The following is a 15,442-nucleotide window of genomic DNA, read 5'->3' on the forward strand; positions in this document are numbered from 1 at the left end:
AAGGTGGATTCAGAAGAGGGCATGGAATGAAGGATGTAATTGCTGATGTCAGATGGATCTTGGCTGAATACAGAGAATACCAGAAAGATGTTTGCTTGTATTTTATTGACTATGCAAAAGCATTCGACTGTGTGGATCATAATAAATTTTGGATAGTATTATGAAGACTGGGAATGTTAGAATGCTTAATAGTACTCATGAAGAACCTGTACATAGGCCAAGAGGCAGTCATTCAAATAGAACAAGGGCATAGTGTGTAGTTTAAAATCAGGAAAAGTATGTGGTGTCAGGGTTATGTCTTTTCACCATACATAATCATTTTTTTATGTTAAGCAAACAATCCAAGGAGATGCACAGCATCAGGATTGAAGGAATACTCACTAGCAACCCATGATATGGAGATAACACAACTTGACTTGCTGGAAGTGAAAAAGGAATTGAAGCACTTACTTATGAAGATCAAAGACTATATAGCCTTCAGTATGGATTACACTTCAATATAAAGGAAACAAAAGTTCTCACAACTGGACCAATAATTAACATGATGATAAATGGAGAAGCGTTTGAAGTTGTCAATCCATCATTGGATCCACAATCAATGTCCATGGAGTCAGCAGTCAAAAAAACCAAATGATGTACTGCATTGGGCAAATTTCTGCAAAAGATCTCTTTAAAGTGTTAAAGAAAAGATATCACTTTGAAAATAAAAATGTTCTTGACCCAGCCATGATATTTTCAATAGCTTCATATGCATGTAAGAGCTAGACAATGAATAAAGAAGAGCTCAGAAGAATGGATACATTTGAATTGTGGGATTGATGAAGAATACTGATGAATCATGTGCTGGTAGAAGAATGAACAAATCTGTCTTGGAGAAATGACAGCTGGAATGCTTCTTAGAAGCAAGAATGGAAGACTTCGTCTCACATGTTTTAGTGATGTTATCAGAAGGGCCAGTACCTGGAGAAGAATGTCATTGTAGAGAAAGAAGAGGGTCAGAGAAAGAGGGGAAGACCCTCAATGAAATTGACTGACACAGTGGCCATGATGATGGGCTAAATGATGGCAAAGATTGTAAGTATGGCATACAACTGGGCAGTGTTTTTTCTGTCATATCTTTTGCTTATGTTCTGTTCCTATGAGCCAGAAGAATTTTTACAGCACCTGACAATAATAATAATATTGGCATTGTCAGACTTTTTCATTGTAGACACTCTGGGAGATGTGTTAACTAAGTAATTTGTTTTATTTTGTATTTCTCTGATGCCCAATGCTGTTGGGCATCTTTTTGTGTGTATATTGACTATTGTATATCTTCTTTCATGAAGTGTCTGTTGAAACCTTTTGGCCTACTTTTATATTGTGTTTATCTTCTATTACTAACTTGGAAGAGTTATTTACATGCTCTGAATACAATTTGCTTGTCTGAGACATGACTTATGTTTTAGTTACCTAGTGCTGCTCTAAGGCATTTGACTGCTAACCAGAAATCTGGTGGTTCAAACCCACCAGCCACTCCTCCAAAGGAAGGTTGGACAATCAACTTCCATAGTGATACTGCCTCATAAACCCAAGGAGGGGTCGCTATGAGTTGAATAAATGGATTTTTATGTTACTCTTTGGGAGTACCGACTAAAAAACAAACTCACTGCCATCAAGTCAGATCCAGAGTAGTTTTTCTTTTAATTATTCATCATAACTGTCTGGTGATTCATCCAGGTTGTTGCATGTATCAATAGTTTACACTTTTCATTCTTCAGTAGCATTTGGTGTTATGGAAGTAATAGTTTGTTTAACCTTTCACCCATTGAAGGATGACTGACTTGTTTCCACTTTTGTTCTATTACTAATAAAGCTGCTGTAAAGATTCATGTGAAAGAGAGAGAGAGAGAGAGAGAGAGATGAAAGGCAAAATTGGTGCAGCCTGAACAAGGAGGATGAAGTGGCCAGAGAACTGTGGCTAGGAGATGGGAGTGATAAGGATGGTAGGGCTGGCTAGTGAAGGTTTATGTCTCAGTGAGGATTCCCAATTCACACAGGAACCAGTTCAGAAGCCTTAGAGTGCTGAGTAAAGATTTAGGAACAGAGGAAGAGAACAGTGAGAAGCAAATGGCAGTACTGTCACCAAGTGGAGGAGATGGGAGAACACCATGGGTGGCCTGTGCTGGTGGAAGCCACCCAAGAACCAGGGAATCCCCAACACACCCAGCCTAGAATTGTCCATCACATCTGTTTCACCTTCCTGGATCCACACAGACACCTGGCCACCATGCATAGCAGCCTGCCACAGAGCCATATGGAACCTAGAGTGACCATCAGCAGGAACAAGAAGACATCAAGCAGGTACTGCTCATACCAGAGCTGCTGGAAGGCATAGGGCTTGAGGTGTGCTCCACCACATGTCTGGAGGATGTGGTCAATCCAGCCCACCAGCCACTGGGAGGGGTTCAGAGGGTAGGAGCGCCTGATCACACTAGCGGCCATGGCTGCAGACTTGTACCTGTTGGCAGATATAGAGGAAGCATTACTCAGGAGATGAACTTTTTCTTTAAGATGTACAAAAGAGGGAGTTTCAAAGAAGAGTTGTTGATCTGGCCATGTCTATCTTGCAGGGTCCTTTCCAAAATTCAATAAGCAAATTTATGTATAAAGATGCACACAAGATGCTAAAGGAGATAAAATATTGAAATACTGTACATTTATTGAACTAATCCTTATCCCCAAGGAAGTTAATGATGGACTATGGGATAATAACTTATGATGGAGTTATGGTATTATAATATATATTAAACACCTTCTTGGTGACAGGCTATCAAAAAGACACTGCATTCTCCTACACAACCACAGCATCAAGTAGACAGGGTGGCTTCAAGGGCATAAAGATTGTGCAGTACCACAAGGGCCATGCACTTAGAACTACCAGGTACTTGATTTATTGTCTGCATTTTCCATCTTGAAATTCCTAACACATTTTTAACTAGGGTACCATGTTTTCATATGCACCAGTCCACAAAAATTGTAGAGACAATCCTACTGTTGCAAAATGTCTGGGGATGACTCCAGACTAGAATGAGCTCTAAGCAAGGGTCAGAGGTTCTTGATCTCTTAAGATCTCAGGACTTTGAGAAGCCAGTGAAAGCCACCTACCCATTCTTCAAAAAATAAATATTTACAACACATGACATAACAAATATATTAAAAATCCCCAGGGTTAACAGAATACTTCAGGTTAAAATCTCCTTGCTATACAGTTATCTTACAATCATGCAACAAAACAATTTTTAGTGTCTCTTATATGCAAAGAAGTCTCATTAAGCACTGAGGTGTGATTGAGAGTTAGTGCCCTTGAAGTTCTGTTAGGGGAATTCAGTCCTTCATAGTAAGGTCATTGTGCTGGATAGCCAGTTACCACGAAGGTCACCTGGCCCTTCTTTACAATCACATAACAGAAATCATTAGTCCCACACTCTATGGCATGCCTTGCACTGCAGCCTGGGAATACCATGGATTGCATGAGACACACCTTGCTATCCTCATGGAGCTGACTATCTAGTATGGGAGACTGACAAGAAATAAAAATATAAGCAAACAGGACAATTACAGAGCCTGATGTATGTTAAGAAGGAAATAACATAATTGAGGTGAGTGAGAGAGGAGACTAGCTTTGGTGGGCAGAGAAGGACTCTCTGAGATGGTAATGTTGAAGATGGACCAGAATGTCATGTAAGAGCCACCCAAGGGAAGAGAAGGGAAGGAATGTTCTAGAGAACAGCATGGGCAAAGACCCTGATGTGGAGAAGATCTTGATGTATTGGGGGAGCACAAAGGCAAAATCCTGCCTCAGTGGAATATAATTTTAAGGATGCCAAATGCCTAAAACCTTTATCAAGATCTATCTGATATCAGAGATGCAAGTACTTCTGTGTAATGTTTGTGTCCCCAACACTCTTTAAGATAAAAAATTATGCTCAGCCTCTAACCTAAATTCCTCTAGGCTTGCTTCAGAGGAAACAAGTCAGATGTTAGCATACTTGTTTATTATTATTCATTGCCTGGGATACTTCACCTTTATTATAAAGGAGACCCACACAGTGTCTTTGATATATAGGGCAATGCTTCCTTTGACCTAAGTGACCACATGCCCAGAGAGCTGCATACCTCTTGTTTTCTATGACTTGTTTCATCTTAAGAGCAAAAGTCTCTTCCTTGAGCTGCTTTAACTGGATAGCAACACCAAAGTTTTTGGCTTCTACTCGCACTAAGTTTTCAGGCTGGTCTCCAAAGAGTGGAATCCCCACCATGGGCACACCATGTTGGATGGCCTCCATTATGCTATTCTGCCCGCCATGGGTGACAAAAAGATGGATGCTGGGGTGAGCTGTTTCAAAGAAAACAGGACATTTGAGAATGTGCACCAAAAGCAGCACAAAATGTCAAGGGGATCTCAAGCTGTTGCTGGAGCCATTGTAATTACACTGAATTTGTTTGAGATACCCCAAGCGTGCATGTTCCAAGATTCAAGATTCTAAGTCTGATCTCTATACAGAGGGTCAACCCCTTTCAAAAAAACCATTGAGATCCCAGAGAAAGCTTCAGAGAAGGTGCTATATATCCAGCCACACATACATACATCCTTCCATACATACATACATCATGCATCCATCTTTCTCTTCTCCCTGTCTCCTCTTTCCTTCTCTAATCTCTATTTGTTCACTACCTCTTTGCCCTCACTTCATCTTCCCCACTGCCCAATTATTTTGCTCTTCTCTGAATTCTAATGTATTAATTGACATCACAATTCATGTGTCATTGAGAAAACTTACACTGCATTGTCATCTTTAGAGTTTCCATGAGTTTTCTCTTCAATTATATGAGAAGCCTCAGAAATCAGGGAATAGCCCCCACACACACACCATAGTACATATAGTCCCTACCTTTCTATCACATCCTTATTGAGATGATACTAAAATGATTAGTGATAATGAAGACATCATCCCAACCTGCACCTCTCAACTGCAATGTACATCAAAACTTTCTTGTGAACTCTGAAAATAGGGGTCATTAGTCCCACATGACCCACTATGAAACACCTTTGTGACAGTGGGATCAGGAACATGTTTTTAATTTTAATTATGAGCTTTGATCCAGCCAGTACGTATGTCAGTGATGGTGTCCAAGGAAAAGCACTGGACACAGAGAAAAGAAAGAAAAAAAAAAAAAAAAAAACCACAAAACCTTTGGTGCTTAGTGATCTGATCTTAGAGAACTCTATGAGCAAACTCTATGGCTTTGGTCTTTTGGTAGAATCAAAAAAAATCAGTGATGAGTTTTCTTATCTCAGAAATCAAGTGTTATGGTGTATCTAAAAGACATTGTTGGCATCAACATGGTGAAAGTATGAGCTTTTCACGTCCTTAGTTATATAAGGATAATGTGTGTCTATGTATGTATGTATGTGTGTGTCCTCCATGTGTTCTATTCATGGAGGTCACAAGTTGTCATGGATACTATCTGAGTGACCTTGCTCAGTGCAAATGCACTGGAGTCAAGGAACCTAACAAAGAATATCATTTTTGGGTGAGAACACTGGGCATGGAAAAGAAAGGAATGAAGAGGAGGTAGCTGCTTGGGCATCTACTCTCATTGAAAGCACAGCCTGATTCACAAGGCTCCGGCAGGTTGTTCCTCTCCCACCCTCTGAATCCCTGCCATAGGCTACCATCTGCTTCCTTCTTGTGCTGCTGGGAATGGACAAGGAGAGATCACAGACCTGATGAACCATAAAGACATGTAAATGGAAAAAAAGAAGCAGATCTGGGAAGGCCTTGCCCAGGAGGTCACTCTAAGGAAGCCAGTCCACAATTTTCACATTTGCTGCCAATTGCACATCTTTGGGCCAATGTGAACACTTATATTTCCATATTACTCCTTGAGGAAGATGAGCAAAGGCATTGTTCATCTCCTTGAGAAGCTCTTGGTTTTTATAGAAATTTAACATGAAGCCCAGGGACACAAAGATAAAATCAGACTCTCCAAACTTGGCTATGAAGCTCTCAAGGTCCTGAGTATAAGGAACAACAGAAAAGGAGGGGAATGAAGTTATTTATGATAACAAAGAGTTCAAGTGAAAGGTAGGCTATTTACTAAACACACCCTTCCCTCAGTGACTTCATTTTTAAAAAACTATTCTCGTAGACCCTGCAACAACTCAGCACCCTCTGTACTGCTTCTATGCCCAACGTGTGGATGGTCTGAAGTTAATTATTCTAAGACCTTAGAGCATATTTTTCCAAGATACGTATATTAAATAATCACAGATGAGGATGACGTGAATAAGGCTTTTAGATTACTAGCCACATCAATAGACACATGAGATCCTCATAACAAAATACAGCACTACCAGTTCTGTATCTAACTCTCATATACAACAGTAATTTACGGAACAGGGAAATGACATAGGGGAACATCCTTCTTCATTGAAAAACCATGAGTCCAGCATCAGGATCATCCTCCAAACCTCCACCCAATTTGATCAAGGGAGACATGATCATCTGGGAGTTTTCCAGGGCTAGGACAAATGTGGTAGCTGGGAAGTCCCGACCCAACAGGGGGAAGTCCCGACCCAACGGGGGGAACTGAGCTGAGTGGAGAAGCTGGAGAAGATCTCCAACATAAGAAGTAGAGGCAAAATTGGCTAAGGTTCTTCATTCAGTGTGCAATTTAGCATGTTTTGCACAAATATTCAATGATTTGTCAGTCACTGAGGTTGACACTATATTCACACCCATGTGTACACCTTACAAACACTTAGGAAGATTTTTTCTGAGTGCTGATGTCCATGTGCAATGCAACTTGGGCATGGTAATTTTTTTTTTTTTTTTTGGTCTCTGTTGTGGATTGAATGTAACCACACAAAAGTATATGGAGGAATCTTAACTCTTATACTTGTGGATATAATCCTTTTTGGGAATAAGGTTTTCTTCATTATATTTATGAGGATCAGCATAGGCCGTATTTTGGACCTAATCACTTTTGATATATAAAAAGGGCAAATTGGGCATAGAGAAAAGTGAGAATTAATGGGGAAACACAGGTGGCATGTGGTGATATCCAAGGAACTCAGAGAAAAATGGTAGAGAAACTGAGACAAGGACCTTTCCCAGACCTGAAAGAGAGAACCTGCCCCAGAGCTGTCACCCTGATTTTGGGCTTCTAGGTTCCTAAATTGTGAGAAAACAAACTTCTTTCCATTAAAGCAACCCACTTGTGGTATTTCTGTTACTATAGCACTAAAAACTGAGACAGTCCCCCAGGAACTTTTCAGCAAAGGTTGTGATCTTAAATCTTAGCTAGATTTAGACCCTAAATCTTAGCTTTAACACAGGTTTGTAAATTCTTACTTTCTAATATTTCTTTGGACATTAACTATCTCTCATTTCTTTGGCTGCCCCCAGCTCCCAATGCCTTGTCCTACTGGCAAGCTCTGCCATGCCTGAACACGACCCTACTCAACGTAATACTATGGGATCTACCATCCCAGAGGACCACTCAAAGACAATTTGTTGTCCTTTTAAAATGACCAAAGCCATGTAAGATTATATAAAAATTGAAAAATGCAGAGAAGGAAAAAATTATAAAAAACAAGCATCGCATCTCACAGCCACTATTACCTTTAATTCCCATTGTTCTCCTACTTAACCATTCCCTCCCCCAGGCCCAGGACCAAGCCCTGACCAACATTCATGCCAGGTAATACCCCTAGATTTGGCCTGAATTTATTTATGCAGTTGAATATTCCAGTACTCCAGTCTGGACAGAGTCACCAGGGAATCTACTGTTTCCTATAACTCAACTTCTTAACAATTCTTCCATAAAATGCCCAACTCACTTCTACTTGCACCCTTTAGGACTTTGTTCTCATCACCTGGTGTCTCTCCTCAACTCTTCCTGCTCACTCTATGTAAAGGCATTAGAGGAAGGATAGAAACTAGCCAGGGCCAAACTTCACCTTTCCTGGCCTTTGAGCTGAATGCTAATGGCAAATCTCTCCCACCACCTGAGCCTCTGGCTCTTACTTTGTAAGAATGGTGATCATCATACCTCCCTCCAGGTCCCAGGAGATGACATAAGAAAACTTCCATAAAAGTGCTGCTAGACAAAGACAGCCAACTGACAGCTCTCCTCCATTTTGAAAACTTCCATAGCCTGGATTCTGACACCAGGTTGCCCATCAGAATCAGCCGGGAAGCCTTTCACAACTGATGGGGCTTATGTCCTAACCAAGACCAAAAACTCTTGCTGTCAGTTTCACACAGACCTGCCCCAGGTTCAGCCTGTTTCCTGCAAGTCATTTTCTTAACAATTCTTGCTTATAATGGGTTCTCACTACATATTTATTGTATGTTATTGTTTGTTGTTGGTTTCCTTAAAGTCTTTGGAATCCCGGGGTGAAAATGGGTGGCAATAAACAGTGGATTACTAATTGAAAGATTAGTGTTTCAAACTCATCTAGAGGTGCCTCAGAAGACAGCCCAGGCCTGGCCTGGCATCTGCTTCTCAAAGGTTACAGTCTTGAAAATCCTAAGAAGCAGTTCAACTCTGCACACATGTAGTTGCCATGATTCATTTTATACGTAATCATAAAAAACATAAAGGAAAATATCAACTTTCTAAATAGCTTATTCCATTAGGGCCAGGACTAGGATAAGGAAAGAGAGGAGCTTAAGGCACATGACTGAAGAACATCCTCAGTCCCAGAGCTGACCTGGTACTTGCACAACTCTGAGACATAGGGGTAGACAGTACCCGTATGTGCCTCCCCTGCCTGCTTATTTCAATCGTAGGTTCCCACTGGCAGAAGAGAGACACCAACTCTGCACTGAAGGCCTCTGCATGAAATCCAAATTGAGTGCTAAGGTTTTACTTACTTGTGGTATTGGTTTAACAGGCTTGGCCATTAAGCCTCCAACATAAACAGTAGAAGGAAGCAGGGGCTGAGCAAATTCAAAAGCAAAGTCAGAGTTAACAAACCATAACTCTGCTTTCTGTACAAGATGAGAAAACACTGGTCTAGAGCCTTCTGGGAAATGCTCCTTGATGGTGCTGTCATACTGAGAATACATTTGCCATTGCTTCCTAGAAAAATCAAAGAACATCAGAAGGTTCTTCATTTGTCCCCAGAAGTCCATGCGGTCAGTTAGCAAGGAGTAGACTACTGGAACATAGGACATGGGGCTGGGTAGCCTTAAGTCCTGAAACCCAAATGAAGCAGGAAGAAAGGATACAAATGGTTTCTCAAGCTTCTCAGCAATCAGAAAAGTATAACAATCAAAACTTTCCACTATTAACAGGTCAAAGTTCTCATTCTTTAAGGAATCCATGATATCCCTTCTTCTTAGCAAATGACTGCACTGAATCCCAAGTTGTCCCATGAATTGTAAAATGTTATCAAAGTTTGCTCTGTAAGAAAGAAAATAAATGATAAATTTTTGTGAGATGTGTTGATTTCAGGATACGTAATGAGTCTTGAGACCCAAAGAAAATATTCCAGCTAAGCAAGAGCATATCTTGCAACAACATAATTATTTGACCACTGTTTCCTAAAAATCCTCTACTCTGATCACTCTTGTCTAGGTGTTTCTGCTCCAGAGCATGTTCAGTTCCTCCCCTCCCCTTTTCACTTCTCAGCCAAATCCTATTTCTCAGTAATAGATTGAGGGCCTTCTTCTCTAGAAGTCATCTCTGAGCATAGCAGACCTCACAAATCTCTCTCTACTTGATAAATTCTGTGATGCTTTCCTTAGCCTTCACTGACATACTGACTTTTTATGAATGACTGTCTTGTTTCCCCAGGGAATTGCTTTGTTCGTCTTGAAGAGAGTCCCATGAATATTGATGATAGTCCTTATTTTTAAATCAATATGTATTCTGCATTTGACAGTTTGCCTTCCCCAGAGGACTGTTTGATGTTAATAATAGAGTTTAAAATCTCAACTAAAAATAATATTTCCACCTTCTATTCCCAGAAGTTAAGCCATTTGAAAATGAATGAATAAAAACCCTTGTAGTGAAGCCTACTGTTAGTCTTTTCAGTTCAGTGCTGACTGGGATATTTAGAGGAGGTAATGCCATAGCTTTACACCAAAAACTAAACCCACTGCCATTGAATCAGTTCCAACTCCTAGAGACCACCCATCATGTTTCCAAGTTTGTAAATCTTTACAGAAGTAGATTGCCTCATGTTCCTCCTGTGGAGCAGCTGGTGGATTCAAACCACCTACCTTCTCAGTTAGCAGCCCAATGGCTTAACTCCAAAACACCAAACTCACTGACGTTGAGTCAGATCTGACTCATAGCAACCTCTCCTTCAGTTTCTGAGATGTTATCACTACAGAAGTAGAAAGCCCAACTTTCCTTCAGATAAGTCTGGTGGGTTTGAACCTCCAACCTTCTGGTTAGCAGTCAGGTGCCTTAGGCTATGTCTTAACTACTGACACCAAATTTAAAATTTTATTGATGGGACCATTTCAGGGATCTATCTTCTTACAATGATTTCTCATTGTTAAAAACCAGTTCTGACTTATGTATACCCCATGTGCTTCACAATAGAATTGTACTCCATAGGGTTTTCAATAGTTGTGCTGTTTCAGAAGTAGATTGCTCCTATCTTCATAGGCATTTCTAGGTGGATTTGAACCAGAAACCTTTCAGTTAGTAAAATAAAGAAAGAAAAAACTCAAACTCACTGCCATCGAGTCGAGTAGAGTTGACTCACAGCAACCCCTCATTGGGTTTCTGAGGCAGTATCTCTGTGGAAGTAGATTGCCCAATCTTCCTTCCAAGTAGTGTTTAGTGAGTTTGAACCACCAGCCTTCAAGTTAGCAGTCAAATACCTGAGGCACTATGCCACTAGCCAGTGCTTAATCATTTGCACCACCCAGGGATTCCCAATTATTAAATAGCTTGCTTTAGAAATTTATTCTAAAATTAATTTAAAAACTAGAAACAAACATTTCTCAAAATATACATTAAAAGAATATGGCAAGAATGGAACATACGAAGCTTATCATTGCCTGCACAGAATATAATCCTGTTTGTACAGCACAGATATAAACAGATAAGGATGCCATGGACATAGGTAAAAGGCACTAGAGCTCAGGAAGGCCCAGGGATATCATGGCTGCAAAGAGAAGTAAGACAATTGATACTCAGGCAACCCTACAACCCGTATACCACTACACCATGGCAGCCCAGTGAGGAAGGCCCTGAGACTAAGAACTTATGAGCATATGCTTGTCTTTAAGATGAACTTCATTTCCTATAGTGTATGTGGTTAACTAAAACTGTCCTCTGCTTTGTATTTGAATTTCATATGACAATGAATAAGTGCCAAATATTTTAGATCATTTCAGTAGTTCAATATGAATTGCTAGAATATAATTCATCAGTTAAATTTAAAATTATTAATAATGTTGTTGTTATTGTTGTTAGATGACGTCAAGTCAGCTCCGACTCATAGCAACCCTATGTACACCAGAAGAAAATACTGCCCAGTCCCGCACCATCCTCGCAATCCTTGCTCTGCTTGAACCCATCATTGCGGCCACTGTGACAATCCATCTCATTGAGGGTACTCCCTTTCTTTACTGACCCTCTACTTTACCAAGCATGATATCTTTCTCCAGGGAATAGTCCCTCTGACAATATGACCAAAGCACAGGATTAGTCTGGCCATTCTTGCTTCCAAGGAGCATTGTGGCTGCACTTCTCCCAGGGCAGATTTTGTTCGTTCTTCAGGAAGTTCATATTTTCAGTATTCTTCACCAACACCAGAATTCAAAAGCATCAACTCTTCTTCAGTCTTCTTCTTCATTGTCCAGCTTTCAAGTGCATATGAGGTGACTGAAAATATCATGGCTCGGTCAGGCACACCTTAGACTTCAAAGTGACATGTTTGTTTCTTAATATATTAGAGAGGTCTTTTGCAGCAGATTTGCCCAGTGCAATAAGAAATCTGATTTCCTGACTGCTGTTTCTATGGGTGTTGACTGTGGATCCAAGTAAAATGAAATCCCTGACAACTTCAATCTATTCTCTGTTTAACAAGATGCTGCTTATTGGCCTGGTTGGGAGGATTTTCTTTTTCTTTATATTGACATGTAAGCCATATTGAAAACTGTAGTCTTTAATCTTCATCAGTAAGTGCTTCAAGTCATCTTCACTTCCAGCAAGCAAAGTTGTGTCATCCACATATCTCAGGTTGTTAATGATTCTTCCTCTAATCCTGTTGCCTCATTCTTCTTCATATAGTCCAACTTCTCAGATTATTTTCTCAGCATACAGACTGAATAAGTATGGTGAAAGGATATAACCCTGATTCACACCCTTCCTGATTTTTAACCACGGAGTATCCTCTTGTTCTGTTCAAATAACAGCCTCTTGGTCTATGTACAGTTTCCTCGTGAGAACAATTAAGTGTTCTGGAATTCCCATTTTTATCAATGTTAGCTGTAATTCATTATGATCTACACAGTCAAATGCCTTTGATAAGTCAATAAAACAACACAGGTAGACATCTTTTTTGTATTCTTTGCTTTGAGCCAAGATCCATCTATCAGCAATGATATTCCTTGTTCCTTGTCCTTTTCTGAATCCAACTTGAGTTTCTGGAAATTCCTTATCAACTGTTTGAATTATCTTCAGAAAAATTTTACTTGTATGTGATATTAATGATATCATTAGATAATTTCCACATTCTGTGGGTTCACCTTTCCTTGGAATGGGCACAAACATCAGTCAATCTCTTCTAGTCAGTTGGTCAGGTAGCTGTCTTCCAAATTTCTTGGCATAAACAACAGTAAGAACCTCCAGCACCCATCCATTTGTTGAAAATCTCAGTGGGTATTCCATCAGTTCCTGGAGCCTTGTTTTTCATCACTTCCTTCAGTGCAGCTTGGACTCATTCCTTCAACACCATTGGTTCTTGATCATATGTTACCTCCTGAAGAAGATGGGTAGTGACCAGTGACTTTGTATATTTCTTCCATTTTCTTTTGATGCTTCATACATCATTCAATATTTTACCCATAAAATCCTTCAGTATTGGAACTCAAGGCTTGAATACTTTCTTCAGTACTTTCAGCTTGAGAAATGCCAAGCATGCTCTTCCCTTTTGTTTTCCTAACACCAGGACTTTGCACATTTCACTATAATACCTAACTTTGTCTTCTGGAGCTGCCCTTTGAAATCTTCTGTTCAACTCTTTTATTTCATCATTTCTTCCATTTACTTTAGTAACTTTATATTCAAGAGCAAATTTCAGAGTCTCTTCCAATATCCATTTTGGTCTTTTCTTCTTTTCCCGTTTTTTTTTTTTAATCACCATTTACTTTCTTCAAGTATGATATTTATGATATCACCTCACACAACTCACCTGGTCTTCGGTCACTGGTTTTCCATGTATCAAATCTATTCTTCAGATGGTCTGTAAATTCAGGTAGGATGTAATCAAGATCATATTTTTGCTCTAGTGGACTTATTTTCATTATCTTTAGCGGCAACTTAAATTTGCTAGTGAGCAATTAATGGTCTGTTCCACAGTTTGCTCCTGGCCTTGTTTTGACTGATGATATTGAGCTTTTTATCACCTCTTTCCACAGATATAATTGATTTTATTCTTGTGTATTCCATCTGGGGAGGTCCATGTGTATAGCCACCATTTATGTTGTTGAAAGAAGATATTTTCAATGAACAAGTCATTGGTCTTGCAAAATTCTATCATGTGATCTCTCACATCATTTCTATCACCAAGGCCATATTTTCCAACTACTGATAATTCCTCTTTGTTTCTAACTTTTGCATTCCAATCACCAATAATTATCAGTACACTTTGATTACATATTTGGTCAATTTCAGACTGCAGAACTTTGTAAAATCTTCCATTTCTTTATCTCTAGCTTAGTGGCCAGTTCATAAATTTGAATAATAGTTATATCAACTGGCCTTCCTTGTAAGTCTATGGATATTATCCTATCACTGACAGCATTGTACTTCAGGATAGATTTTGAAACTTTCTTTTTGACAATGAATGAAATGCCATTCTTCTTCAATTTATCATTCCAGGCTTGGTACATGGTATAATTGTCTAATTCAAAATGGGCAAAACCAGTCCATTTCAGCTCATTAATGCTTAGGATATCAATCTTTATGCAATCCCTATCATTTCTGACTACTTCCAATTTCCTTAGATTCATACTTCATACATTCCAAATTCTGATAATTAATGGATGTTTGCAGCTGTTTCTCCCAATTTTGAATTATGCCCCATCAGCAAATGAAGGTCTCATACATACATGTCATTAATGTTGACTCTACTTTGGGGAGGCACCTCTTCCCCAGCTGTATCTTGAGTGCCTTTGAATCTGAGGGACTCATCTTCTGGTACTATATCACATAATGTTTTGCAAATATTCATAGAGTTTTCCAATAATATATCAGACAGGGTTTCACTGTTATTCATAAGGTTTTCAGTAACTAGTTTTTTCAGAACTAGATGGTCCTATTCTTCTTCCAAGTCTGTGTTCTTCTGGAAGCTCTGCTAAAACCTTTCCACCCTAGGTGACTCTGCTGGTATTTGAAATACCAGTGAGATTGCCTCACAGCAATCTGCAAGCCATCACAGTATGAGAAACTGACAGACAAGTAGTGGAAATTATTAATAAATAGACAAAAAAAAAAAAAAAATTAGGAAGACCCCATTACCTACATCTGTCCTCAAAATCATCAAATTTGGGGAAAACAGACTAGGCATATAATTTGAAAATATAACTAATGACCCAGGATGGTATCAAGTGTCAAGTACTTATCTTGATAAGTATCAAGAAAGTGTTTCCAATCAAACTAGATAAGCTGGAATATGATCAACCAGCTTGAGTGATGAAGAAGGCTTTATGGAAATAGCAACATTTGATCAGAACCTTCATGAATACATAGAAATTTTTCAGGGAAAAGAAGAAGTGAGGCCACTTCTCACTCACCAGTGGTGTTGCTTTTTATCTTTGTATTGTCTAAGAGGACAGAATTTCTTATTCCTTTGCATTTGAAGTGAAAGAGAAAGGAGTCAGACTTCCAGTAAAATGGAGGATAGGCAGACAAGTGACACAGATGCTCTTAAACAAAGAAAAGAAAAAACAATTGACAGAGATACAGAAGATAATCCTGGAGCCCTGAGCTTTGAAAGGAACTATACAGAAGTGCATTAGGCACCAAATAGTGGAAAAACCTGAACGAAAACAGGACCTAAGAACAGGCTCTGTTTGCCAGGGTCAGCAAGGACATATGAGAGCCTGACAATAGGAAAGGAGACAGGTTGTCAGTGTATAAGTGCTGTCAACTAGTGAATAGAGGAACACAGCACAGTATCCTGCCTGTATAGATAACATAC

The 15,442-nt window shown here is 39.4% G+C and overlaps 1 protein-coding gene across 1 annotated transcript in view; it reads right to left on the bottom strand.

Annotated features, from left to right (window-relative positions):
• Window positions 1–2,223: 2,223 nt before the first annotated feature.
• LOC103207585 (UDP-glucuronosyltransferase 3A2-like) overlaps window positions 2,224–15,442 on the bottom strand; it is a 24,082-nt gene continuing 10,863 nt past the window's right edge. The window contains 5 exon segments of the mRNA XM_007953240.1: window positions 2,224–2,500; window positions 4,159–4,378; window positions 5,830–6,061; window positions 8,928–9,459; window positions 9,823–9,958. Coding sequence (XP_007951431.1) covers window positions 2,224–2,500; window positions 4,159–4,378; window positions 5,830–6,061; window positions 8,928–9,459; window positions 9,823–9,958 — 1,397 coding nt within the window.

This window comes from Orycteropus afer, unplaced genomic scaffold, assembly GCF_000298275.1.
Source record: "Orycteropus afer afer isolate SDZICR_OR568_19922 unplaced genomic scaffold, OryAfe1.0 scaffold00378, whole genome shotgun sequence".
In the NCBI taxonomy this organism is placed as follows: Eukaryota; Metazoa; Chordata; class Mammalia; order Tubulidentata; family Orycteropodidae; genus Orycteropus; species Orycteropus afer.